Genomic DNA, 27,167 nt, shown 5'->3' with positions numbered 1-27,167 from the left:
ATATCATTATAAATAAATATACATCTCCATTTCTTTCAGAAGTTTCTAGCAGAATAGTGTTAAATGACAGCAATTATTTGTGTTTTTTTTTAACATAATTTATCTTTACATTAGCCGACCATTGGCTATTTCCATAATGCGTTCAAATATGGTAATACAGTAAAATTACTCTCGGTATTATTAAGGGCACGGTTAGTTCATTGACATCTCATTAAATTATTAATCTGGAATTAGTACGGGTTGAAAAAATACATTAAAAAAGCATTTAATAATAGCCATAAAGATACACGCCAGTCTTCTTTTAAACAGACTAAAAATATAACGTCTATAATTTTGATATTAAGCGTACTGTTCTATGTTGTTTCAACGTTTATGTTTTACATAATGTATTAATATTCACTGGCGAGGCGTATGTATTTCACTATTGAAAAAGCTCATCATTTAAATATTAAAATTCCTTCGTTACCACTTTTTTTTATTATTGACTATGGAGACAATGAACTACGAGTATTCGGCTTAATTTAATTGTACATAATAAATAGTATAAGGTTTTAAAATTGATTTACTCCAAAATCATTAATGATTAATTTCAATTAGTTCCATTCTTCACTGATACATATTAACTTTATGTACATAATTTAAACTGTAGTCCTTACGTAATGATGTCCTTAATGGGATGAAAAAAATATGGAAGTCCTTCGCATTAAAATGCGTATTATGAGCACTAATTAGTATAAGATGTCGTTGCCATCTCAAGTGCTTATCATTAAAAAATAAAATTTATATTTATTTCAATAGGGTATATACAGGTACTATTCCCTGATATTCTTAATCCACGTGTTTTGAATAAAATTAAAATTCAATGAGTTGCTTTTAATTATTGAAATAAGATCTTCAGTTCATTACATCTCACATATGCGAACATTGTTATTCTGTGTGTAGAAAAATAATGTAATTATAAACACAGAAAAACTTCTCAGTTAGGTGCGATCGAAAATTGCTTTATGTTGAATAAATGAATAAACGCCTAACAATTATTTAATAGCAAAAAATTTATCTCCTGTTTGTGAAACAATAATATTATTTTTTTACAGGAGTCTAAATTTTATATCATTTAAAATAATATAATAACTTTACGTATATCTTTGATAATATTTTTTGTTAAGTTAGTAAATTCATACGAAATTATAAAATGGTTATGAATCGAATTATTTTCAGGAAATCGTCGAAATTGCTTTAAAATATATATTAATAAATATAAGAAAAAAAATGTTATTTAAAATACACGATCGTGTTGAAAAAAAACCTTGTCACGTAATTTAGTAATAATTCAAAAGTTAGTGATTTTTAATTTAAAATTAAAATAGATATTGCATCTCCCGACAAAATGTTAAAAGTTTGTTTCTATATTGTAAAAGATTATTAAATTTTAAGATGAGGCAGCTATAGATATTATTAGACATGCTTTTAATTCTAATAAGATTATTCTTATTATTATTCTTAGGATTTGAGAGAAAACTTTGGAAATTAAATAGTTCATAGTTATTTTGTAGGAAGTTAATAGTAAGCTTAATATATTATGACCTTTTTTAAAATATATTTATTATAATATTTTAATTTACCTTAAGCTGGATATCCCCATCTTACAGCATGCCCGAAATATCACCTAAAAATCCGCAACTCACAAAACTGACACCACAAGATGGCATACACAGTCTATCTGTACGCGAGAAAAAAAATATTAAGAAATCATCAATAAATTGACAATATTGAATTTTTAAAAAAGGAACAATTTGAATTTCCCGCACTCACTCGCAGCGTTATGCGCGAGGTCCACCCAGACGCGGTTGCTTCCACTGGACTGTCAGACAGCCTCCGGCGCGGGCGCAGCGCACGTAAAGCTTAGCGCCCCCACCACGACGCCATTCATGAAAACCGTCGCTCAATGAAGACTTAGAAGCTTCTGCGGGAGCTTTTTGTTCTAAAAGACCCTTTAATGAGTTTGCATTGTTAAAGGAATTTAATTATACACGTATTGCGTTATAAAATTAATATTATATTAATTATTTCATTATTATTCTACCTCCCACTAACAATAGGTAATAATAATAATAACATATAATTTATCACACCATATTTAGGCAATGATAAGAAAGCCTAAAGTGACACAAATACACATTAAAAATTTATATTTTATCGAGTGTATGATAAGTAAAAATATATTTATATCATATTTTTAAAATTGTGTAACATTTTCATGTATGACGTGAGATGGTTCTAAATATTATTTTTTATTGTATAAGTATTAAACTTTATAAAAAAATCAATAAATCAAAATTGAAAGTAGTAATAATCATTTTACGACGATCAATAAAAAATATAGTTGCCTTTTCTGCGTTTTATGAAACAACTTTCTTTTATTGTGTTTTTACGTTTAAGAATGGAACGCTTAAAATTTAATATATCCAAAATACTAGTGATATTAGCAATGGGTTGATTACGTAAGAAGCTCAAGAGATAATCAGTACTTTTTGCGTGCATAGTAAAATTGTTTAATTTAAAATCCTAAGAGCATTGAAACAAGTAACTTGAAGCTCTAGGTTATTTAACTTATTCTACAGTGTCTGCTTAGCGATTAAGGTCTGGAGAGATTATCGTCGCAGTAATAAGAAATACGAAAACAAGTCTAACGCAATAAAAAACCTTTTAAAGCTACGAACTCATTTCCTTTTTTACACGAAGATTGTTTCTTGGCAAAAAAAAAAGTTTACTTTGACAATGCTTTCTATAATATATTTGAAATACATCAAAGTTGTATTATTTTATATGAAGAGCATTTTTGAATTAGCAGACTTAATAAATCGGTGTACTAATTTTTAAAACAAATGCATTTCTTTATTAGTTACAAAATATATTAAACACACTCGGTTTTTCATTATTGAGTTTATTGAAACAATAATGATTATATGATTGGTATTGCACGTAGATGTTAAATTTAAGGAAATCATTATCAATTTCAATTTATAACAAGTGTGTCTAATAAGATCAGTCACATTATCCCAAACGTAGCAGACGAAAACATAAAATATTTCAACTAGAAAATGTAAAAATTATAAATAATTGTACAATAAGATTAATGATGATTATATTTTTCTAAATTGATTAGTAGTCTGAGTTAATGGGTTTGAACTAAGGTGCCTTAGTTCAAGATTTAGTTCTTATACTCAAACCCATACTAATCGGATCTATTTATAGTAAATAATCCGAATAAAAAAGTAAAGTAAAGTAACAGTCTATACATTTCCCACTGCTGAGTTAAGGCCTCCTCTTCCATTAAGGAGAGGGTTTGGAACACATTCCACCACGCGGGTTCCACCATTGTTCCAATGCATTTCAAAATATTTGGCAGAATTTCGATGAAATTAGACACATGCAGGTTTCCTCACGATGTTTTCTCTCACCGCTGAGCACAAGATGAATTATAAACACAAATTAAGGACAATATATATAGTGGTGCTTGCCTGGGTTTGAACCCACAATCATCGGTTAAGATGCACGAGTTCTAACCACTGGGCCATCTCAGCTCAAATAATCCGAATATTATAATTAAATTATTATGAATTGGTATAACCAATTCTGCCATATCTTCATATTAATTTTATATATAAATTATAATGCCTGATATGTACCAAGCACGTCAGGGGATGTGCGAGATAAGTGACCAACGAGATCATCGAGTCAAAACGACCATTAATTATGAGATACGACTCGGAATAATAATTCCGCTCGCAAATAGTAACACTATGTATAATATTGAATGACTAATATCACACTGAGATAAATCTGAATTATATCTTAAAATACATCCTTTTATTCCCAGAAATATGCCTTTTCGAATTTCCCTCTTCTATTTCCATCGCGTCATTAACCTAAGGATATATTTAATTTGGTATTTAAAATGATTTGAGACTGAAATTGGTCATAAAATATAAAAGTACAGTGTACGATTTCCATCTTTTTAATAAAATAAATAAGCTCGAATTTATCTCTTGAAACTCGATAGGTATGCAATTAAAATCGATTTAATGTTAAAATAATCTCGTAAGGTACTAAAAATTTGGCAAAATTTCGCAATTTATAACGTTATCTAGGATAGCGAAGTACGGAAGCACTCGCTTTGCGCAACAAACGGATGCGATGCGCGTGGGCATATCACGCTTACATCCGTCCACGAGTTACTGCGTGCTTACGTTACTATTTGATTTTTTTATTAGTAACCCAGTGATATTCATTCCTAATTATGGCGAAATATACCTAAAGGGAATAACCAAAACCTTTTTTATTTATTTGACGGGGAATGTAGCGTACATTACTACTGTAATTTCAGTAGTTCGGGATGGCGTGTCGCGATCTTTCGTCAATCATATTTAAAATAAGAAATTGTGTTATATGCAGTATTAAATGCTATGCCATATAAAATAATATTAATTAAAGTTTAACAAATTATTGATCAATTAATAACAATAATAATTGCATATAATAAAGTTAATTCAATAGCTCCTGCTATATTAATAATATGCAATAATAATATGATATAAATTATGATATAGAATCAAATGTCATAACACCGTATTGAAGGCTAAGGTTACTCTCGTAACACTACTTATCATGTTGCGAGCTTAGGAGAAATTCTGTTTCTGAAACAGAACATAGGTTATGCTTGACTCCCATATTTCTTGACTCGATCACCAATTTAGATTGCAGTGATTTAAATTGTTCATGGCCCTTGTCATGGGATTAAATTAACTACGCAGGAAATATAGTTGGGACCTTTCATTTCACTTTAATTCAACAGAGTGGCAATCTGCTGCGACCGAAAGTTCTGAATGCATGCTCTGAAACAACGCATTGACGTACTTTTCCAAGTATTCGAAGAAGCACAGTCAAGTATGAAACTATTAGGGTACTAATGATAGTATATTGTCAAACAAACCAAATACCTTTTCATTATATAAACCTTTTGAATCGGAGCTTGAATACTCATGGGTACATATATCTACATGAATAGGTAGTCTTATTAAGCTTAAAACTTGATACCAATATTGAAAGTATCCCTTTCAATATTGGTATCAAGTCCCGTGCTGTGCTTTGCTACGTGGCAGAATTATCCTTCAAGTCGAGAGTAATGACTTTATCGTTTCCACTCAGCGATTTCGGCCACTTTTCAGTCGTTTAGCCGTCTTCATCTCGATTGTGGCAATGACCTAGGAACATGAGCGTCCAAACAAACTTTTTGTAAAGCGTAGCTAACATAATTCTAAAATTTTTAATATCAAAACCATTTGTATATTTTATAAGGTTCATTTAAGATAATCTAAAAAAGAAAAAACACTTATAATTTATGAGATGTTTTTTAAATTTAATATGTACCGACAGGATAATGATCCTATTTAGAACTTGGGCTAATTTCGAAAAATTTACAATGTCATATTTTAAAGTGTTTTTATTTCAAACTAATTATAAAGTGGTTATAAACAAATTACATGTAGCAATTAAAACCCCGTCCTTGTTCATAGCTAATTAAGAATTAAGCATTTAATATTAGTTTCGATACAGAAATATAAAATGTATTTTGTTTTCAACTACCTCTGTTATTAGTAATTCGAAGACTTAAAATATTCATTAATAGCAATTTAATATAAAAATTATCATATAGTCTTCGATCAGCATTAGATACGTCAAATGAATTATGATAATTTTATGGCCCTGCATATAAAGTATCTACTTGAAGTTGATTGCAGATAATGTCATTCGATACATCTTCCATAATAATAAGAATGACAAGGATGCATTTTGTTGTTTGCTTTCAAATATACTATATACCTATTTCTAAGTTATGGTTAGGTTTTTTTCCTTGAAAAGTATGTTGACCAGATACGCCCTAAAGCATTAACACTAAGAAAATTTAACAACTCCTTTTTTCAAAAAATCATGTTGCTTGTGTTTTTTGTTACACTGGCTCACTCAGACTGGAATATAATAATACTATATAAGTCGCATAATAAAGGCTGTTTACCTTTATCATTAAACGAAAGACATACGCATTCGTAGACTTCTGTAGTATACCCAAATCTTGTAAGTGGACTCTCATAAATGTAAGCATCTTTCTGTAGTCAACAGATCTACACAAACTTTATATACAAGTTTTCTTGTATATTTAATGGTCTTAAATCCGTATAGGTTTGAAACACCCGGTCCTATAATTACTCTATGACAGCGATATTATTATATGCTTATGTATAAAAATCTTAATAGTTATAATAAATTAACAATGAAATAAAACATAAGTAACATTGCATTCAATTTTCTCTCCTATGTAAAGTCATACACAGATCGGGTCGAGACGCTAAAAATACATAGAAACTGCGATCCTTACTCTTAGAGAGACAGAGAATAAAATTAATTTTATTGAAACATGTATTTTCAATAAAACTAATACTTAATTGTGGTCGAAAAATCCCAGTGAAATCTGCACTTCCAACACCACCTACCGCACCACACACGAAAACAAATAAACCAATAAGCTTTAACACTATCTTCTTAGCGAGAGATGCCTTCGCTCAGTAGCATAAGAGTAAAAAGTCTCTGCTTCTGACTTCATATCATCAACGCCCAGCTTAAATTATAAAAAGTAACTACTTGACATTTGGAGAGGACCTTGGTTTTATAATATACTAAGAGTGCTCTCCTTAAGTCCAACAGCCATCATCTTTTATCTGTCATTCCTTTCCAGCTTGCCGAGGATAATAAATGTGACCATACATGTACGCTTTGAGATAAGGCAAGACAGACAGACAGTATCATTTACGACGATTTACATATATTTTTAAGTTTTATACATCGATTAAACCACGTATAAGTTCAATAAAAATCAACATAACTTTACATTTAAATTATGCACAATCATATATCACAACTATAATTATCTTTTTTACACGTAAACGCGTCTATGCACCAATATATTTCTATATTTTATTATATAATTAATTATTAGAGAAATAAAACCTTTGTGGCGAAAACTAATCGATAATCTCCGCTTTGCAAAATTCTCTTCTAAATTAAAAAGAAAAATTCTCTGTCAAATAATTACTTTACAATAAAAATTTGTGCTGTCTTTTAAATTCTTCGTATTTTTTCAACTTAATTTCTTAGAAAAATTGTTAACAATGTGTGAAAATTTAAGCCCGGATCGCATAAGATGCGAGGCATGCCGAACCATTAACCTAGCAAAGCATATAAACCATCCCAAACCAGACATGCAAATGTACGATAAATGCAGTCCAGTACAGAAAATAGAATGTTCTCGTGTAACGGGTAATGTTTTTAGCTTCTTTTATTTCCTGCATTCCTAGTTACAAAAACTCATTTGAAATTCGGACTGTTTTTTTTCTATTTCGTTTCAAGCTATATCTTTATCTATGCGTGAATAGGTAAATGGTTAATTTTGCGGTATTCATTATATGTTCGTATAAAATCTGCCCATAATAAATTAGAATGCTACATAGTGTTTGTTTCACACTCATTTATGTCATAACATACATGTTATTTATTTTAAAAAATAAAATCCTATCTATAATTTAATGAATTATTTAATGGCACTACAGTCATTATTATCAAAGAGAGGAAAAAATCTCTTGAAACCCGAATGACTGCAAGAGAATTTCGTTGCTAGTAGCACTCTATCTCTTTCTTCCTTCTTAACTTGTACGAAAATCCAAGCTATATTGTAACTTACACGTACATTGTACAATCTCTCTCACGCCGCTGTTATCCTAGTCATTATTACAAATTATGTAACAATTCGTGTTCCAAAATTGACTGATTGACTGACAACCTTTTTGCCATCACATATCACGGTTATATCGAAAGTAAGTAATTAAATAGATAAGAATTTTATGCATATTGCAGAGCATAGAGCAGAGAGCCAGGTTTAATTATCTATTAAAATATAAAATTAATTTTAAAAAAATCTTTATACAGAACTTCCTTTACATCCGACATGCATTAAAGTTTGCTCTAAGGAAGAATACAACTTAAGGAAAAGTGGCAAGAAACCAGCTTTGCCAAAAATGCCCTATGCACACGGCAAACTAATGTACGCTGTTAAAGTAAGTAATACAAAATCTTTTAAAAAAAATGTTATGCTTAAACCATTTCCCTTTCGAAAATAATGAATACCTCCTAGGCATTTCGTAGCTATTAGTAACTATTTAAGTAATAGTGAATTATAACTTCATCTGCAGGCTGGTATCCTGGTAGGCGCTGTTTACTTTACGCATTCACAAGGAGTATGGGGCGATCAACGAGACGTAACAGAATGCATTCGACGTTGGCAGGAATACATTCGCAGTATCAACACTAGGCGTCCGCCCACTTTCGATCAGTGTGGTAACGTCATAGTACGTAAAAAATATATTTTGAAAATAAAGTCTACTTATCTAGAGCATAAAATTCAATATACAGCGTACGCTTAGCTCTGTGTGAGTCTTTATAACGACACAATGCTGATAAGTCTACCTGTTTTGTACTCATGTAATCCTAGTATACATGGTTACGTCACCAGTTGTTTCAGTTCAAAAACCGGCATAGCGTCGTCATAGCAATCCCCACGAGCAAGGTTAAAAATAATACTTGACAATTTTATCAATTTCGTTATTTTATATTATGTCTATTTTAAATAAAACACTATTTCATGCATTAAATATAAAATAATTCTGTATGGTTCATGTTACCACCAGTATCAACATGGATGTTATTAATAATTATTATGTTAATTAGTGAAAAAGTATATCTAAAGAGTTACTTATCGTCGGTTGTCTATTTACCGAACGTCTGCTCAGGTAAAATTTTAAAGATTTTTTATTTTGATTTGCTTTGAAATAGATGCCAGTTACATTTTGTTATATAAACTTTATAAATCTTACGTACCAGTAACTTTAAAAAATAAAGGATAGAAAAATATATATAGTTAAAAAAGCGGTGAGACCTTGATCTTTGTAGAGCAATATTTGTGCTGATTTTGATAACACATTTCCTTGTAAATTAGCAATATTTCTATTATAATTAGTAGCTTATCTAATGGTAAGTTCAGTATTTACGTGATCAAACAGTATATAATGTAAATAATATATAACGTGCCTAGAAAAATTGCTTTACGGGTCTCTTAATTATTATTTTACATAAAACCAGTCTAATATAAATATAGCAATGATATATTAATTAAATAACCTAATCATTATTGGAAGTCCTTGACGATACCACATTTACTTAATACACAGTAATATTTTCATTTTAATGCGTGACATTCAAAAATATTGTCCATTAACTGTTTAAATTAGAATCTTGAAATTTTTAATTTTTTGTTCAATGAGAAAGAAGCAAATTTTATTTTGTGTTCTATTTTTCTTCGTGAATAATTTCACATTTTGAAATTATAATAAATATAATATAACATTATTAAATTATAATAATTCTTTTAACGCGTCTTTTTGCACTCATAAGTTTAATCAATGATTTGTTTTATTAACAAATACAAACTTAGCCAAATCGTCAAAATCTGAATCGTGGCGTTTTTTTTATATATATTTTATATAAATAACTCTAATATTACCGTTTGGGTATTTATATAAGAGCTATTATAACGTGAAAATCGTGATGACAGGTATTCCAATTATTTTTGAAATTATTCGAAGAAGTCGATATCAAATCCACCTGAATTGTAAATGACCTGAATTGAACGCAAAATTTAAAGGCTAAACTATTGGTAAACATGGTTATTTAAACAATGAGGATAAGCCTTTACGTACATTGACAAGAAAGATGGCTACTGATCATTATTTATTGGATTTTAAAAACGGTGTTCCTAAAATCGTTAGCAGTAAGAAAAAGTGTACAAGATGTTGGAATTTGATTACCTATAAGCGATTGCTCGGAGTTATCGATGCTACAGGAAAGCCTGGCCTAGTAATTAAAATATAGAAAAAATAATAATACCCACAATAAGAAAATTTTCTGTATATTTCTTTAATACTAAATATGACAAAGTTTATGTGTCATTCAAGGAAACAATTGCACATTTTAAATACTATATGTGGCGAAATAACCTGTGCCCTCTTGGCTATATACTATATGTATGTTCGGGTTTAAACGTGGTTAAATATATTATATACAAAACCAATTATTGAGTACTGATCCAAATACACAAATTTTGAAAAAAAATGAATGCAAATTCATTCAAAAAACTAACTACATTACCCTTTTCATTATAACGGTCACAACTGCAAGATATCAACTACATACTAGAACTGTTAAACAATATACGAGGACGTTTCAAAATAGAGCATGTGTTCAGTGGAAAGGATTGACCATATAAATAATACATTTGTAGAGAGAAATAAACAATAATGTCCAAGATTTATATACATGAGAATAAACAATCAGATTGCTCTATACGGGTCTAACAGACTTGGTCATGAATTATAGTACTTCAAACTACGCTAGAACATTCAAATTATACTTTAAAATATTTTTTATATTACATAAAATTACTCAAAAAGATAATAATTCTGAAAATCATATAGCAAAATACATTGCTACTGAAATACAATATTATTACAATATGAGAATTAAAAATTCTTTCCTCGGGCTCCCTAAAATACTCCTGTAAACGTGTCGTTTGCACTTTTTATTTTCTCATTGGTAAATTCTTCGGAATATCATTTTTTTCATTGGAGCATATACTTAGCATAATAAAATAAAAATATTCTGAAAGAATTCCATATTCCATAAAATTAGTCCCTATTTTCCTATTATTATATAAGGTAAAAATATTTAAAATTATATTTTCATCGAGATAAGATTATAAATTACATTAGAAATTAACTTAATACATTGTTCGAAAGAAAAATATCTCCGAAATGCAAAGCTTTCGAAAGAGAATTATTATAACCTCCAAATAACTTATGTTTTCCTAGTACTTTGAATCCCTTTCTGTCCAATGTCGAACTCGTCGTGTACAGTGCTGCCTAGCGCAATACGTCCATCCCCGACTACAAGCCATAGGCCGAATGGCTGAATGATACGTCTACTCCTTCGCTCTGTTATCCTAGTATCTTGTAACTCTGTATGACCAACGTTGATATTTCGTATTTGTACAAGATACGACTCGATAACGTCCTACCCCAGAAAGAGCGCCTTGGCGAATGGTTTTATAACGTTGTTGAAATTGTTATATTCTAGTCGAAACTGCACGTTTATTCTGAATTCCTAGTTGGTACATGCCGCACTGAATCGATGATATTTAACTTTCCGTAGAACATCTCTTGTGATAACAATGTCTCTACATTTTATATGATGCCCTAGTAAGTTCGCGCAGGCTACATACGAGGGACGTCATTCCCTGCATTTGTAGTATTCGTTCATTCCATACCTGTCTATTTTACCAGTCTGCTCTATCTTTTCTCTTCTTTTTTATAAATAAAATCATTGTTTATAAATATTGTTTTCAATAGTAATCACTTCGTGAAGCAATATTTTCTGAAATATTGTATTAATATGCATTTTGTAAACAATATGAAACAATACATTTTACCTTGAATATGCAACCAACAGATTTGAATCCAGTGCCAGATAGCTATAATTTGTACACATACATACATGCGACGCAAACCCTTGAATACAGGAAGGGACTTCCTTGACGTTGATAACTCCCTAGTATAAATGGGTCATATCATTGACAATGTCGAGCATAAAAAAAACCGCAATGTTCGTATTTGCTATATTTACGCTGCGAAAATATTAATTATTAAAATACTATTTATAAATAATATGTATTATTATTGTGTTTAAGTAACATTTTTTTTTAATTATTATAATATTTTAATAATTAACTTTTTAGAATGTATGACACTTGGTTTTGCATTAAAAGTTAATGACATAATAATTTAGTTCAAATAATCAAATCCTCGTTCAGATTTTTTAGTAATATAAGTAATGATTACAAAAATACCTCATAAGATTTTGCACTAATCTCATTTTTGCTCTTTTCATGGGCGGAATTTCTTCTGCAACCATTTTACTTAATTGAATAAATAAAGTCTATGTTCCATTGTTGTTGATATTAATAGAAGTTGGCATACACTCCTTAATTAGTTATGTTAAATTATTAGTTTTATGTATAGCCATTAAGAAAAGCAAGCTCTATTTGACTCTACTCATTTTTTTATATTATTGTGTATATACTACACCATCACTTACTATTACAGCGCAGAGAAAAAAAAATGCATATTTTGCAGGTTGAAAAACTTTATTCCTCTAAAGAACAAAATATACATATTTAATTAGTGTTAAAATCATTTGTTAAAAATATTTAAATACCTACCAAAATCCTCTTTACAGATAGCTTTACAAAGGCACTGTATTTTCAATATTATTTTCACACAATAGCTTTTAATCTTTTTTACCTTTTAGTCCCTTTCACTTTAATTTTTAATCCATATAGGAATAAAGTTCTAATTATTTAAATAATTCTATGGGTAATAAATGAACGTGTGTGTATTTTCTTTTTAAGCATAAATTAAAAAAGCATAAATATTTTGTTTCCAGAGAAAAGAAAATGCTGAGAGTCTTATGGCACCACTGTACGCCTTATACAAAAGTTTTGTTACAACGTGCTTTTCAGGTAAAACCCATAATCTACATTTTAAGTAAAGTATTAATTGAGTATTAATTGTTATTTTTATCGTGAATCTTAATTATGCAAATTAAGATTCACGATACATGAATTCGCTTTGGATATTTTTTTTATATAAATTAAATAAAAACGTAAATTAGTTTTCTACAGAGGTCAATAGTAAAGTTGAAGATGGAGTCAAACCCAAAAATTAAAAGTATATTTTTCTACATAGGTTTTTTTTAGTAATAAAAAGTTATAAAGTATACAAAATAGTCTAATCATGCTAATTTCTAGGTGTCGTAAAAGTACCTTTGATAATCAAATGTGCATACATTGATTATCTTAAAGCTCTAGAAAGAAGGCAGGCTGAACTGGATAAAGAACGAAAAATTAGAAAAAAATCCGGCTGAAAATAAGTGTTTTTGTAAGACAAAAATGAAAATATGCTATAAAATATTTTTAAATATGTACGTTTTGATATGAAACATGTGTAACAATTTTTTAATATTTTTTTTATATGATAAATGTCGTAACTTGATTATTGTGTAAGAATAAATTTGAATTGAGTTTTGACAGCAGTCTGAATAATTTTGTTTTCGATATCCCACTTGTATTTTGTCGATCGGTTATAAAAATAAAGAATATTTATTTTATTTATGCAAATTACTAATTATAGTCGAAAAAGTTTGCATGTCTACTGCGTTAATAAAAAAGTAAAAATGGTATAATCGTAAATGACTATTATATATTTGTAGTTCAGTTATTTTTTTTTTTTCGATTTCGTAAACATATATTCAAAACAACCACTTTATAAACAATATTTTATTCGAAATTTAAAATACATAATATCTATAAGTCAAAATCTTTGATGTCTTTGCCTCTCCTCGATGACATGGGGGTCGAAAAATGTAGAGCTTTCTTCTGGACATCCGCCAGCTAGCATGTACTCTAAGTGACGGATATAACATATTGCTATTCTGAAAGTATAATAGCTTGATAGTATACATTTAAAATATATATAATTTTTAAATTGAGAGGAATACAATATATCAATCAGCAATTCGCAACAGACATTTTTAAATTGTCCCTTAATGGTAAACAGTCACCACACTCAGTCAAATATGTGCTAAACCATTGCTTAAATCACCAATGGGCCTTGGAAAATTAGATGTTATATATTTTGTGACTGTACCCACCCTTTAAATCAGTACACAAAAATACTAAATAGTACTGTTTGGCTGTAACGTTTTGGTAAAATTCTAGCCCAGGCGAGCTTGCACGAAGTCCACCAAATAACTAAAATAATTGAAAAAGTGTCTTCTTCATTTGCAGGGGAAAGTAAAAACTGAATATATGTATATATCACTCACAAAATGTACCCTCTACTGTAGAACATAAAGCAATTTATAACCATGTAGGTTATAAATCGCCTAAAACTTTTATTATTTTTAATTACCAACTCATACAATTTTTTAAATAAATTTATATTGTAATGTATAGAAATTAAGAGTTATTTTTTGTAGGATAAATAAGAGAGGATTTACTGCATATTATGATGTAAAAATAATTTAAGATTTTTACACGGTGGTAGGGTTACTCATCAGTTATTCTACCGCCAAACAGCAATACTTGATATCGATTCCAGTTTTAAAGGTGAGTGAGCCAGTCTAACTCTAGACACAAGAGACAAGATCTTGGTCCCCAAGGTTGGTGGCGCATCGGAGATGTAAGGATTGGTAATTTTTTCTAACAGCGTCAATATTTATGGGCGGTGGTGAACACTTAACATCAGATGCCACATTTGCCGCTTTATCTACGATTATTATTGTCCCCAAGAAACCCTTAGTAAAGATACTCACCGAAGACATTCTATTTTAGAGTACTTCTTTTTTGAAGGTTTCGTTATTGGCAACTTTGAACGAAGCAAATCGAATGCGCGGTTCATATCTCTCATTCGCGTTCTCTCTCTGTCACACGCTGTCTTTTTGTATTCTGTAATTTATTTAATTTGAAATAAATTTTGATAACACATCACAGTATATATACAGTATTTAACATTTTAGTAGTAAACACGTATAGTTCGACACAACTGAGATATAGTATCGGCAAATTCAATAAAACCCATTTCTGCCGATTTACACAACCAATAGAAATAGCTCCCTATCGCGCCATTCGACGCTATTCGTCGCTATAGATTCACGCGTCAGAGAAAAAAAGTGCATGTAAATCGACGCGTCAAATTGTCGAACATAGTCATATGATATTAAAAGTTATTACGTTTGTGTAAAGATTATATTCACATAAAAAATAAATATTGATAATTTGGGAGAGCGTTCTTAGTTCGGATGTGATTTGCGAATTTTGCCGATGCTACATCGATGTTGTGTCGTACTATATGTTCATAAACAACAAAAACAATAGGTAATTGAAAAAAGTACTAAGTTTCATAATAGGTTCTTAAATAAACCTACCTTTCTCTAGTTGCATTGCCCGCTCTTTCCAATTCAAAATGGCGTCTTGCTGATCATCAGACAGTCTACCATTATCGTGCGATTCGTGTGAGAAGTCAATAGAAGATTTTGAACTGGCTGCATCTATCATGTTGACGTCCCTGTATTCTTCATGCTCTATGTATCTAATATCTAAAATTGTAACAATAATATATATTTAACTCATTAATAAATATAATATATGTTTGAACAAAAGATTATATACACAAAAAAAGCGTAGCCCTAATACTTCTTGACTTTCAGGCGCAATATATAATCGAATTGAACACAACTTTGTATTTCAAATGTTGGAAAAGAGTAGTCTGATTTACTTGCAACATACAACTTCATCAAACTTCTCGGTAGAATCTATATTCCTATTAGGTAGTATGGATGGTACGTATACTACAACGTTGTGTATAAAGACGATTAAACATTGTTTTTAAAAGCCAATTGGATTTAATTACATTTTAATTTGACCTACAAATTAACAGTACTTTAAAAAGACTGACAAATCGCTTCTATTACTAAGGACAGTTACTTTTAAATATTTAGAAACTGCGTAATGCAGGATTTTTAGATAGGTAGATATATATAGATAGACTTCAATTATAAACATAAGGATCGTGTTAATAAAAACTCTTATATTTAATATTACTGTAAAACTAATCTATTTAGCGTAATATTGTACTTCTAAAATTAAAGGTATGTATAATGTAGAGTTATCTAACACGAATCTTATATGAACATTAAAGTAAGGGCTTTACTTACTTTCATGAGAAGATTGTTCCAATTCATGAGGCCTAAAGTACGTAATCCTTCTCGGTTCGGAGTAATCTTCGAGAATATATGACCTGTGATGCGAAATCGTCTTATCATATTTCTTATGAGAAAATGTGAGTTCTTCTTTGGGTTTATCGTCTTGCCTTCCAATTTCAAGAATAACACGATCTTCTGTCTCTCTCTTATCTTCTACCGCCTCCTTAATAACTGTGTAATTCGCTATTAATGGCAACGGCGAGTCTTCGTAAGCTTGACTGTACATTTCTTTAACTATCTTTAAAGTGATACAGTCATTGACAGAAGTGTGAATTAACTGGATTGTTCACGATGTCTTTGGTAATACATGAGGTAGCTGAAGTTTTTTTCTAATATACCAAATTATAAGTCTGGGTTTAAAAAATATCACAAATTTCGTCCAACAGTTACCTGTTGCGAGTTGTAACTGTGTCATCCACTCTGCTGTTCTATTGTCATGTATATTCGATCAAAGTCGGTATTGTGTACTCAAGTGTTGTGGTACGCTTCAGAAAGGTTTTGTCTTTTCGTATTGTTATGTTTGCGTCGTTCTCACTCTCACACACAAGAATTTTTTATTGTTTTTGTAAACCGATGTCATTTTTAAATTATTCGTATCAATTATTATATTCGTAATTGAAAACCTCTTTTTTAGGTTGTTACCAACAAATTCTACTAAGAAATAAATAACTAGTAGTCGCACGCGACTTCGCTCGTGTTTTAAGGTGTTGGTTCTCATGTGTCAGGCAAAAAGTAGCCTATATCCATTCAAGAATGGATATAGGCTACTTTTTGCCTCAAACAGCAAACTTGAACTCCTTGGAGTTCAAGTTTGCTGTTTGAGGCAAAAAGTTATACCAAATGTAATCAAATTCAATAGGCTATTTGACTGGTTTTTAAAATTCATTTTATATTATTTAGTAGAACTTAAGGAACTCGGTAAAAGTTACGTTTTCTTGTTTCTAGTACATATTTGCCGAAAAATATCATATTAAAATTCCACATTTAAATAGCGCGCAAAAACGCTACTTGGACAATATGGCGCTGCAATGGGGTCGGTGACGTCACTTTCCTGTATTTTAATCTGTGATACATATAGTAGAAAAGCAAAGTTTACAAGAGAGTGACTTCATCATAAGCCCGGCCAATCAGGAGCGTTTTGTGTCACGTGACAAACGTTTGAAAAAATGCATTTTTATTTATGGATTTTAGAATTAGATTTAGTATTATTTTCAACTTTCGTTAGTAAATAAACATTTTTAAACTCATAATGTACACTGATTATTATTTTTTTATTTTATTTATTATTTATTTTTCGCATTGTCAAATAGCCTATTCAGCGGTTTGATCGTGAAAAAGCGACAGACAAACAGAGTTACTTTCACATTTATAATATTAATATAGATTTCATTTCTTAATATTACAGTCAGTATATTATATATACATTGTTTAAAAACAATTAATAGTATGCATTTAGGGTAAATACTCTTTGGATGGCACCACGCATACCTCACTTATTCTAAAATTCGAAGTGCTGTAAATAAAAGAGTTTTTTAATAAAAATAAAACAAAAAAATATGTTGAATCGTAGTTTATTTCTCTGCAAAAAATAAATTCTTTACGCTTTAACCACAGCCAAATAAACAAGGCCTTAGAGAAGTGGACATATTTATATACAAAGGAAATTTAACATGACATATAATCGGGTTGACATTGTGAATAATGTTTGCATAATTAAATTATCATTAATTTTAACGTGTATTGTCTCTAACACGTATTAAAAGAAAGTCAGTGTTTATATAGAGCTGCAGGAGAATCAAACGGTCTTTCACTGTTCCAAGACTTACATGATAGTTGTCAAGTCTTGGAGAATCGTCAAAATATTTCAATATCGCAATTGATATAATAGAAACTGTTTGAGGAAAACTAATTAAAAAAAAACTGAACAAAACGACACGTCATATAAACTTAGAAATTTTAGCCTCTACAATAAAAAATAAGTCATTTTTAATTTAACATTTCGAATATATAATAAAATAAATTAACATTTTTTTTAATTGGAGTTTAAAATTAGAACCTGAATTTAAAATAAGGATATATTATGACATAATATACTCGTTTAATTAACAGCATGATTTTTACAAGGCAAAAGCAAAGACAAATTAAAAAAGCAAATATTCATATAACAATTTTAAATACTGAGGTATTTAAATGCTTTTTTATGTTATGACATTGTATTGAATTTATTAAGTAACATATTTAAATTAGGTGTCCTTAAATATATATAATTATTTCTTAGAAGATATATCTTATAGCAACTAAGTCTCAGTTTCCGATACCGTACAAAAGCATTAAGTATTTATTTAGAAAAAAAAATTGATATTGACGGAACTTGTAGTTTTATAATCCTTTTAAAAATTTGCAAAATTTTTACTTGAAAAGCTGACAATAGTTTAATACAAGTAATAGTACACAATACTTAGTACACTTATAATGTACAAATTAAAGTTACAAGTAATCCTTTAAATGCTGGGCTAAAGTCTCTTCGCTTTCTCAATAATTTGGAGCTGACATTACTCCAAAGCATGTATGGATGCATGCACCTGGCCAGTTTCTCATCCGGCACGCAAATTTCCTCAAGATTTTTTCTTTCATTGTTTATCATAAGATTATAAAACTAGATGAATTTGTAACACAAATTGAGCTGATACTTCAGTGGTGCTTACTCGGATTTGGATTAAAAAAAAATTGTAAATGTTGAAAAAGAGTAACTACTGAGTTTCTTGCCGTTTCTTCTCGGTAGAATTTACTTTCGAAACCGGTGGTAGCTTCACTTAATTGTTAAATGACGATTCAAAAGCCTACTTGAATAAAATTTATTTTGATTGATTGATTGAAAAACTTCACTTAAGTTTCATGTCTTGAAACTTCTATTGCACTTTCATTTTTTATTATTATTTAGACAAAAACTCAATATTATATAAATTATACTTTTATATGATTATGAGATAAAAGCAAGTTTTTGTGTCGACCACACACAGCAACATGTCAATAATAGCTTAACAATAATGATTTAATTTGTTTATTGAATATGCGGACATTTTTTAATATGTATTTCATAATATATATATGTATCGTTTCACAATTGGAAATTTAATTTCCGTATAGCAAAGAATTCTTTCATAACTTCGTCCGTGACCTTGGCCCTTCGAGCTTGATAGTCTTGTATGATGGGGGTGATGGTGTCTATGGCTATTTTCTTCAGTTCTCCAGTTAACATTTGACCCGATTCGTATAATTTTTTAATCTGTAAATTAGAAATTAACTTTATATTTACTAAACTTTTGTTTTATTTCAAAATTAGCAAATTTTACAATTAAAAATGTACACATAAGCTCTTTTAAATTCACAGTCAATAGGCAAAATTTTTCTTTTTAAAAAAAAAAAACGCTTTGATTATTTTACATAGAATAACTGTGTTAAAGAATGTTACCTCAGCTAATCTGTCATCATCTTCCAGGAAGAAAGTTAGGTATTTGAATGATATATCCACTTCTGAGTTACCGCCCTTCTCTCTGTGCTCCTCGACAGTTGGTTGACCGCCCGAGAAAGCATATTTATTTATCTGTGAAATGACATTTAAAAAAATAAAATAATAAGAAAATAAAAAAAAATCAGTAGTTTATTAATTATACTACTGAATTAAATTTATTTTTAGTTTGAAAATTGAAACTAAAAATAAAAATAATTCAGTAGTTTATTAATTATACTACTGAATTAAATTTATTTTTAGTTTCAATTTTAAAACTGAATTTTTTTTTTATAATTTATTACATTGTATTAGAGACTAAAAGGCAAATATAATCAAGAAAATGTTAATTAAAGATATCAATATAGGTTCTATTAAATTTTTTAGTAAAATTCTGGGTAGTCTACCCGTGACCACGAACACTGCAAAGTGCTCGAAACGTCGGGATGTTTAAAAACAATTAATATACGCGATTCATCCGTTATAATTAGTTTTATTTAAATGATTTGATAGTGTTTTCGTCACTCAATATTTTTTATTATTAGCTTTTGGAATGTCAATAAATGTAAATATAATAGCAATAAGATCGTAAGATCGTGTAGCAATTATAACGATAAATATAACCACATAGACTTGTTCAGCAGGGGTCTCAGTAAGTTTAACTCGATACTTAGAAATAATTAGATTAAGATTTGTTATTAACAGTTTTTTTCTTTTTCATATTTCACATGATATAAGTTTGGTTTATATACATTCATACAGTTGTTAGATATTTGTTTTTTTTTTTAATTACCATACATTTATAATTTTACTGTTTTATCTTTTTTATATATATGTTCACTTCCAGATTAATTATTTGTTGAAACTGTATTGGCATGTGTGTTATTTAAGGTTTATAAGTTTTATGTAATACATATAAAATATGCTGTTTGTTTCACTTACTTACAAATAAATAAATAAATAATGTCAGTAGTGTGTTACCTTGTTCTTGATCTGTTTGGGCGTGTCGTTGAGGAATATGGATGCGTTGGGGTCGCTGGCGGACATCTTGTGTTGCGCGCCCTGCAGCGCCGGCAGGAACGTGGCGTGCAGCAGCGCCGGCTTCGGCAGCTTGAGGCGCGCAGCCACGTCGCGCGACATGCGGAAGTACGGGTCCTGGTCGATAGCGCACGGCACCAGGCACGGAACCTGGAATGAGGAATCAATTAAAAATGCGATTTAAAAGACTATTATAGTAGGACACAAATTAGATGTAGCATCGGAAAATGCAATGGAATGAAATTAAAACCGATTACTGCCGATTTATACAACCAATAGAAATAGCTCCCTATCGCGCCATTCGACGCTATTCGTCGCTATAGATTCACGCGTCAGTTCGACCCGAGACAGCGAGTGCGTGTAAATCGACGCGTCAAATTGACGAATATATTAGGTCGTATGATATTACGAGTTATTACGTTTGCGTAAAGATCATATTCACATATGAAATAAATATTGATAATTTGGGATGGCGTACTCAATTCGGATGTGATCGGTTTTACGAATTTTGCCGATGCGACATCTAAGTTGTGTCGTACTATACATACATATAGTATTACAGACTGATGCATATTAATTCATCTATAGTTTACTTAGTAATCAGGGAGTTCAATTATAGATACGATTTAAAATAATATTACAGACTGATGCATTTTAATTTATATATACTTTACTTAGTACAAAAAATTACTGAATTTCTACTGTTTATAGATGATAATATTGAGGTAATTTCTTCCGGAATATCGTTGTGTGGATGATCCATTAAATTAATACTATACTAAATGGTAGTTATTTAAAATGCGTATAGAAAAATCAGGAATAGCATTTTATATATAAATTATTACACAATTATCATTTACCATGTTTAATTTTTACATAAATTTAATGATAAATAGAATCATGATAATGTTAAGGATTAGTTATAATGGATTGTGGATTGCATTATAAAAAAATATATATATATCCTGTTACTTACTACTTTATTGCCGAAAATAAAGGGAAATGTCGTTGAGAATGCTGGAGCTGCTTCAATGGAGGGAAAAGTTATTTTTCCAATGATATCAGAGTCTCCAAAACCGAATATACCCTTCACTTGGTTGAAAGTAACACATTTCTGTATTCTGAGCATATTCTGGTAAAATGCTGGACACTGTCTGAAAAAACATACCACAGTAGAAAAATCGAATTGACTTCTTATTTAAAGTAAAATCTTATTAAATTGATTATTTGAAAATAGTTTTATTTACTTATAGTTGTATAGTAATGTAATAAGATGACAAAATGCAAATATACATTGAAAATCTAGTAAACAAAATGTTGTTATGCTATAATGAGTGCTTGTATAATCAAATAAAATTCTTGTTAGAACTTCGGAAGTAAATTTAGAATGGATGTAAATAATTACATGGAATAATATTATATCATAAATAGAAATATATTAATTAATAACTTTTAGAAGTGTACTAAGTGTACATACCAATAGAAACTATAATAAAATTAAGTTCACATAAAATTGCTATATGATTATAAAATTGTTAAATGATTATAATGACAAAAATTATAAAACATTATTACTTACCCAATAAAATCTAGATCATTAAAGATGAAAGTGTTTGAAGGATCAAAACCGACTGCTATAATGTCCTTGGCATTAGAGTGAGCCATTTGTCGAGCATCTTCAACCTTTATATCCCTCCACAGAATTTTCTCATCATCAGTAAGTTGAATAATTAAAGGAACATCGAATACTTCTTGTAACCATCTGTTCAAAAACAATTAAAGATTGATTCACTGATCAGATATAAAAAAAAAAAATTTGCATAAAAAATGGAAAAGATTATAAAATTCTACATAATATAAGTCAACCAAGTCTCAATTAGTGAGTTTAATATCATAAATTATATTTAACAACAAACAATGAATGAGTCTAACTCATCTTGTAGTAATGTAGTAATGAAATTAATTGAATGTAGAAGAAGATTTAAAAATAAATGCAAATAGAAACAAAAGAATGAATTGCAACACATAATCTATTACAAGACTTGTCAATGAAATTAATACATAAAACACAAATTTGATTTTTATTTAAAACTTACTTTGTGAACATAAATGGGATCATATGCCCAATGTGCATACTGTCAGAGGAAGGTCCTCTACCTGTGTACAGGTAGAACTTCTTGCCAGATTCGAAGAGATTCAAAATACTGTGTATATCTCTGTGGGAGAAGAATATGCCTCGCCTTAAAAAGTGATGCGCTGAAAATTATTTTGAAACTATTTATCACACATGCACTCTGACAATCCATAAGAATGATTACAAATTTTTATCATTGTATTGACCCTCGTTATCTACCAATGTTATTAATTTGTGTAAAAATTACATGTGTTATGTACCTCTCTTTCCTGTTACTTTTTCAAATCTAGCAATAACTTCATCATCAATCTTCTGACTGCCAAATCTTTCTGAAAAAAAGAAAAAAAAAATTGTATGTTTTTGTATATCCTGTGTTGTAATTACATTTTTTTTTATGTAGTAGCTGTGGGCTTTCATACAAAGTTCTAGCCTTCATGTTTGCCCATTATGTTTGGAGTTTTGTAAAATCCGTTCTTAGTGGATGTCTACACCCTATAAGGATCCTACTTGTCAAATTTCCAGTTGGTAGGTGTTACAATTTCTGAGTGGTCATATTTAATCAATAGAATATGGCATTTTTCTTATAGGAAAAGAAAATAATTCACTTTTGAAATTTTATCAGTTTATACTTTTATAAAACATAGTCATGGTATATATATAATTAATATGTTATCACTTAAACTTAATTACATTATCAAGGTATTTATTGAATACTTACTAATCAACTTATCATAATCAATTCCAGTTTGAGATTTCCCAGCTACGTTCCATGGATCAACCACATCATCCTCATTAATGGATAAGTCATTTATCTGCTCTTCTGTCATGATTAACTATAGGTACAAAAAAAATAATAAGTTCTATAGGATTATTCACGCTGATACATATTAAAAGTTTTCTTTACATATATTTATTATAATTTTTCAATAAATTACAATGCAACTTACCTTAGTGATAATTTATTCTTAATATAATGTAAATACTTAGTAAATTAATACTAAAAGAAATTTGATGCAATTATATTTCATCAATACTTTCACGAGGTTATCGGCAATTTCTGCCAAAGTTGAAGTTTAATGTGCCAAATACCCAAATAGTCGATTTGTCAAAAGTCAAATTCAATATCAAAAAGTGACATTTAAAGAAAATCGAAACTCGAAATTCTATACCCGATATAAAGCTTAAAAAGCTTAATTGTTTTAAATGCTGAAAGCCTTAAACTACTAAAATATTACACTATCCTCGATACCGTTAAGTTCATTCGTATGTATTAATCACTGATCCTTTTTTTACATTTTTAATACGTACAAATTGATGTAAAAATATTTTAAATGTAATATAATACATACGATATTTTTTTTTTAGATATTCCAATGAAATTCTATGCTGTACCAGAAATGTTTAATTATAAATTAATTAATTATACAATCTACTGTATAATGTATAAATTTAACATTAAATAAATATTTAGAGAAAATTAATAAACGAGTTGTAAATTTACGAGTTTGAATTAATTTAACTATTGTTGTATTAAATTTATGTTTTTGTTGCTGGAAAATATTTTTGTAATAAAACGGATTTTATTTTGTACTTAAAAATATATATAATTGTTAAACTCGTTACATAAACGATATTTCATTCTGTTCATTTTTGATCTAGTAACACTATCATTTTTTTTTTACTGCTGACCATTGACCAATGTAATTGTCAAAAATGTCAATAACTCTTCAGTCATCACCATGTACTCTTGCTGTTTTTAGATTAATAAGTAGAATAATAACCGTGCGTGTCTTTGTTATAAAGTATATGGCTATTTGGTGTTAAATCGACGGGACTTAAGTGTTCTTGATGGTTTCCGGTGACGATTTCAATGGTGGTCGTTTACCGCGAAAAACTACTAGGTCGCCGAACCGAAAATCTAAGAAGACTGATGCAGACATAGCGAAGGGATCAGCGTTGCGAAATGACTCGCAACCTTCTGTTCATAAAAGGAATCTTTATGTGGTTTCGTTCCCTATCATTATCCTATTTAATTTACTAAGGTCCATTTTGTATCAGTTATTTATTATTTTCAAATATTTGTACTCGGCGTCGCATCGTTTCATTCATAGGCCTCGTAAAAACGGTGAATGTAATTTAGAAGTGGTTGTAAAAGACGGTATAGTGTCGACTGAGATCGCGCACAGTGAAGAGATGTCGTATATAAACAATGTGGGGCCGGGGGACCCCCTTCTGGCGAAACAAAAACATCATCACAGGAAAGCTTTCGAGTATATATCGAAAGCACTTAAAATTGATGAAGAGAATGAAGGTAAGATACTTATTGATTTAATGTAGCAAATGCTTTAGATGATTTATTAGAGTATTATTTATTCTAGTTTTGGTTTGCCTTTGATATAATAGACAGCATTTAAAGGAAGTTAAATGTTAGTTAAGTTATTAGCTATTAGGGTTTTAGGTTCAGTATGATTTATTTTTTAATACAGGACAAAAAGAATTAGCTATAGAGCTGTACAAGAAGGGTATATATGAGCTGGAGAGAGGCATAGCAGTGGACTGCTGGGGGGGTCGAGGAGATGCTTGGCAGCGGGCCCAACGCCTCCACGATAAAATGAAAACAAATCTAGGGATGGCGAAGGACCGATTACATTTCCTAGGTAATAATTATTTCTATATTTTTAACTAGTTATTATGTGTTTATTGTAATACACTGCTACCTTTTATTTTATGCCATTATTAGTTGATGTATTATTTAGTTAAATAAATGAACTTGGCTGTTTATTGCATGGTCAGCTTCTTATATATTTTCTTTTGTGATATATATTCATATATCCACACCATACTCGTGTAATATCAACGTTTAATAAAGTAAATGTTGTCCCCCAATGTAGCCAACCTAGTCGCTCTCAGTAAGTTGGGCGTAGAGAGTGAGCCCGACCGGAATGACAAAAAACCTACGGAGTCACCTCTTAAGGGGCGAAGGCAATTAGAGAAGTCCAAGACAACGCTACTAGCACATACAGAAAGTAACAGTGGTCAAACGAAGCCACCAAACGAAGGTAGAATACCACAAATTGTTTTGCTTCGTTTGACGTAACCTACTGCAAAGTTTTGAAAATCTCTCACGAGTTTCACATAACCCCCTGACATGATATTTAACCAGAAACATTAAATTCAAACAATTGGTACATTTTATGTAAAGCAATGTTTGCATGTGGGTTCACTGTGCTTACAATATATTTTTTTCTGCTTTCCGTGTGACACAATTATTAATTTCATTATTGTTGATAAATATATAGTAATAAGTTTATGTTTTTTTAAAACGTTACATATACAAAAGCGTATTGTGTAACGCGAACGGCATTAGAAAACTTGGAGTTAGAAGCTTAATTTCACTCAACTGTTCGTCGGATTTCGTCCGAAATGGCTTGAGATTTTTTTTTTAAATTATATATTGGCGTAAAAATTTCTTTACGATCAAAAAAACGTGGGAATCGTTTAAGCACTTAATTAAAGAAATTATTTAATGGCGAAAAAACGTCTGCGAAATCTGAATTGCTAGCTTTTGTATCTAAAACAAAAGAGATACTCATTGAAATTGCAGATGCGTCATTTTATAGTCGGTTTGGCATGCAGAGTTAGTTAGTTAGTTTGCAGCCTTGTTTTATGAATGCCAGGCGCGTATTGTACGACAATTATTGTTTAACATGGACGAGGAATTACTACGATTCCTATATATATATTTATACTATATGTATTTCTATATAAACTTAAACGTTTGAACAACTCGCTTTGAACCATGCGTCATAATATTATCTAATAGTGTTGAGTGCTGGGGTTAATAAACTTTTGCCAATTGATAATTGAAAATTATTCCTATTTGCTCAGTTTAATTTACTGCTAAGAAACTTTGATCGAGACTTCTAATTTAGTAATTGTTACGTTTAAGATATTATATCAAAATTGTTTGAAACATTATCCGAACAAGATTGAAAATCGTTTTTCGTTTTGAGCACTTAAGTAATAAATTTTCAATTGTGATTCGCAAATGGTAATTTTATTGCAAGTTACACTCGATAACTGTCCACGTTAACATCATTTTAATAAATACAAATGTCTGCGTCGCGATACAAAGATAAATTTTAAAAAGTGAATTTTGAGGGAACCGTATTTTTTTTTAAATTTTATGCAGATAAAATATAGCATTAGTATGTCGCTCGATGAGTATAATATTAATCTTACGTAAACATTGTTGATCAAGATAATCGAATTTACAATTGAATATACTAGCAACAAAACCGCTACCAATAATAGGCTATTTGACTGGTTTTTAATATCCATTTTAAATTATTTAGTAGAGGTTACGGAAGCCAGTAACAGTTGTTTTTTTTTTTGTTTCTAGCACATATTTTTCGAAAAATATCATATTTAAAATTCCATATTTAA

The 27,167-nt window shown here is 29.7% G+C and overlaps 5 protein-coding genes across 12 annotated transcripts in view; 2 read left to right on the top strand and 3 right to left on the bottom strand.

Annotated features, from left to right (window-relative positions):
* Positions 1 to 1,857, bottom strand: part of LOC124538422 (papilin) — an 84,541-nt gene extending 82,684 nt beyond the window's left edge. For 4 of the 5 annotated variants that reach the window (XR_006966983.1, XR_006966982.1, XR_006966981.1 and 1 more), the window contains exon 1: positions 1,623 to 1,857. Coding sequence is in view for 1 of the 5 variants with exons in the window: in XM_047115477.1 (XP_046971433.1) it covers positions 1,623 to 1,642 (20 nt within the window). In the remaining 4 variants the exon portion in view is untranslated. The remainder of the gene's footprint in view (positions 1 to 1,622) is intronic. The other variant, XR_006966980.1, reaches the window with a different exon arrangement.
* Positions 1,858 to 7,138: 5,281 nt separating this feature from the next.
* Positions 7,139 to 13,311, top strand: LOC124538482. Its single transcript, XM_047115560.1, has 5 exons — positions 7,139 to 7,374; positions 8,041 to 8,168; positions 8,304 to 8,459; positions 12,664 to 12,739; positions 13,028 to 13,311. The coding sequence occupies exons 1-5, from the start codon at positions 7,227 to 7,229 to the stop codon at positions 13,141 to 13,143; spliced, it is 624 nt and encodes a 207-aa protein (XP_046971516.1). The 5' UTR covers positions 7,139 to 7,226; the 3' UTR covers positions 13,144 to 13,311.
* A 229-nt stretch (positions 13,312 to 13,540) lies between these two features.
* Positions 13,541 to 16,478, bottom strand: LOC124538435 (transcription factor 21). The gene is made up of 4 exons (XM_047115501.1): positions 15,994 to 16,478; positions 15,205 to 15,375; positions 14,593 to 14,725; positions 13,541 to 13,710 (listed from the first exon to the last, which is right to left on the bottom strand). Exons 1-4 carry the CDS (start codon positions 16,265 to 16,267, stop codon positions 13,590 to 13,592), a joined length of 699 nt encoding a protein of 232 aa, XP_046971457.1. The 5' UTR covers positions 16,268 to 16,478; the 3' UTR covers positions 13,541 to 13,589.
* Positions 16,479 to 18,918: 2,440 nt separating this feature from the next.
* LOC124538443 (tryptophan--tRNA ligase, cytoplasmic) lies at positions 18,919 to 23,879 on the bottom strand. Its single transcript, XM_047115512.1, has 9 exons — positions 23,669 to 23,879; positions 23,440 to 23,554; positions 22,982 to 23,050; positions 22,684 to 22,843; positions 22,167 to 22,349; positions 21,564 to 21,741; positions 20,531 to 20,737; positions 19,514 to 19,645; positions 18,919 to 19,327 (listed from the first exon to the last, which is right to left on the bottom strand). Exons 2-9 carry the CDS (start codon positions 23,546 to 23,548, stop codon positions 19,160 to 19,162), a joined length of 1,206 nt encoding a protein of 401 aa, XP_046971468.1. The 5' UTR covers positions 23,549 to 23,554; positions 23,669 to 23,879; the 3' UTR covers positions 18,919 to 19,159.
* A 558-nt stretch (positions 23,880 to 24,437) lies between these two features.
* The window catches only part of LOC124538344 (spastin), a 28,761-nt gene continuing 26,031 nt past the window's right edge, over positions 24,438 to 27,167 (top strand). For 3 of the 4 annotated variants that reach the window (XM_047115383.1, XM_047115382.1, XM_047115381.1), the window contains exons 1-3: positions 24,438 to 25,032; positions 25,208 to 25,378; positions 25,613 to 25,780. In XM_047115383.1, the coding sequence (XP_046971339.1) occupies positions 24,570 to 25,032; positions 25,208 to 25,378; positions 25,613 to 25,780 (802 nt within the window). In that variant the 5' untranslated portion in view covers positions 24,438 to 24,569. The remainder of the gene's footprint in view (positions 25,033 to 25,207; positions 25,379 to 25,612; positions 25,781 to 27,167) is intronic. The other variant, XM_047115384.1, reaches the window with a different exon arrangement.

This window comes from Vanessa cardui, chromosome 20 (assembly GCF_905220365.1).
Source record: "Vanessa cardui chromosome 20, ilVanCard2.1, whole genome shotgun sequence".
Lineage (NCBI taxonomy): Eukaryota > Metazoa > Arthropoda > Insecta > Lepidoptera > Nymphalidae > Vanessa > Vanessa cardui.
This window is presented reverse-complemented; position numbering and strand designations above follow the sequence as displayed.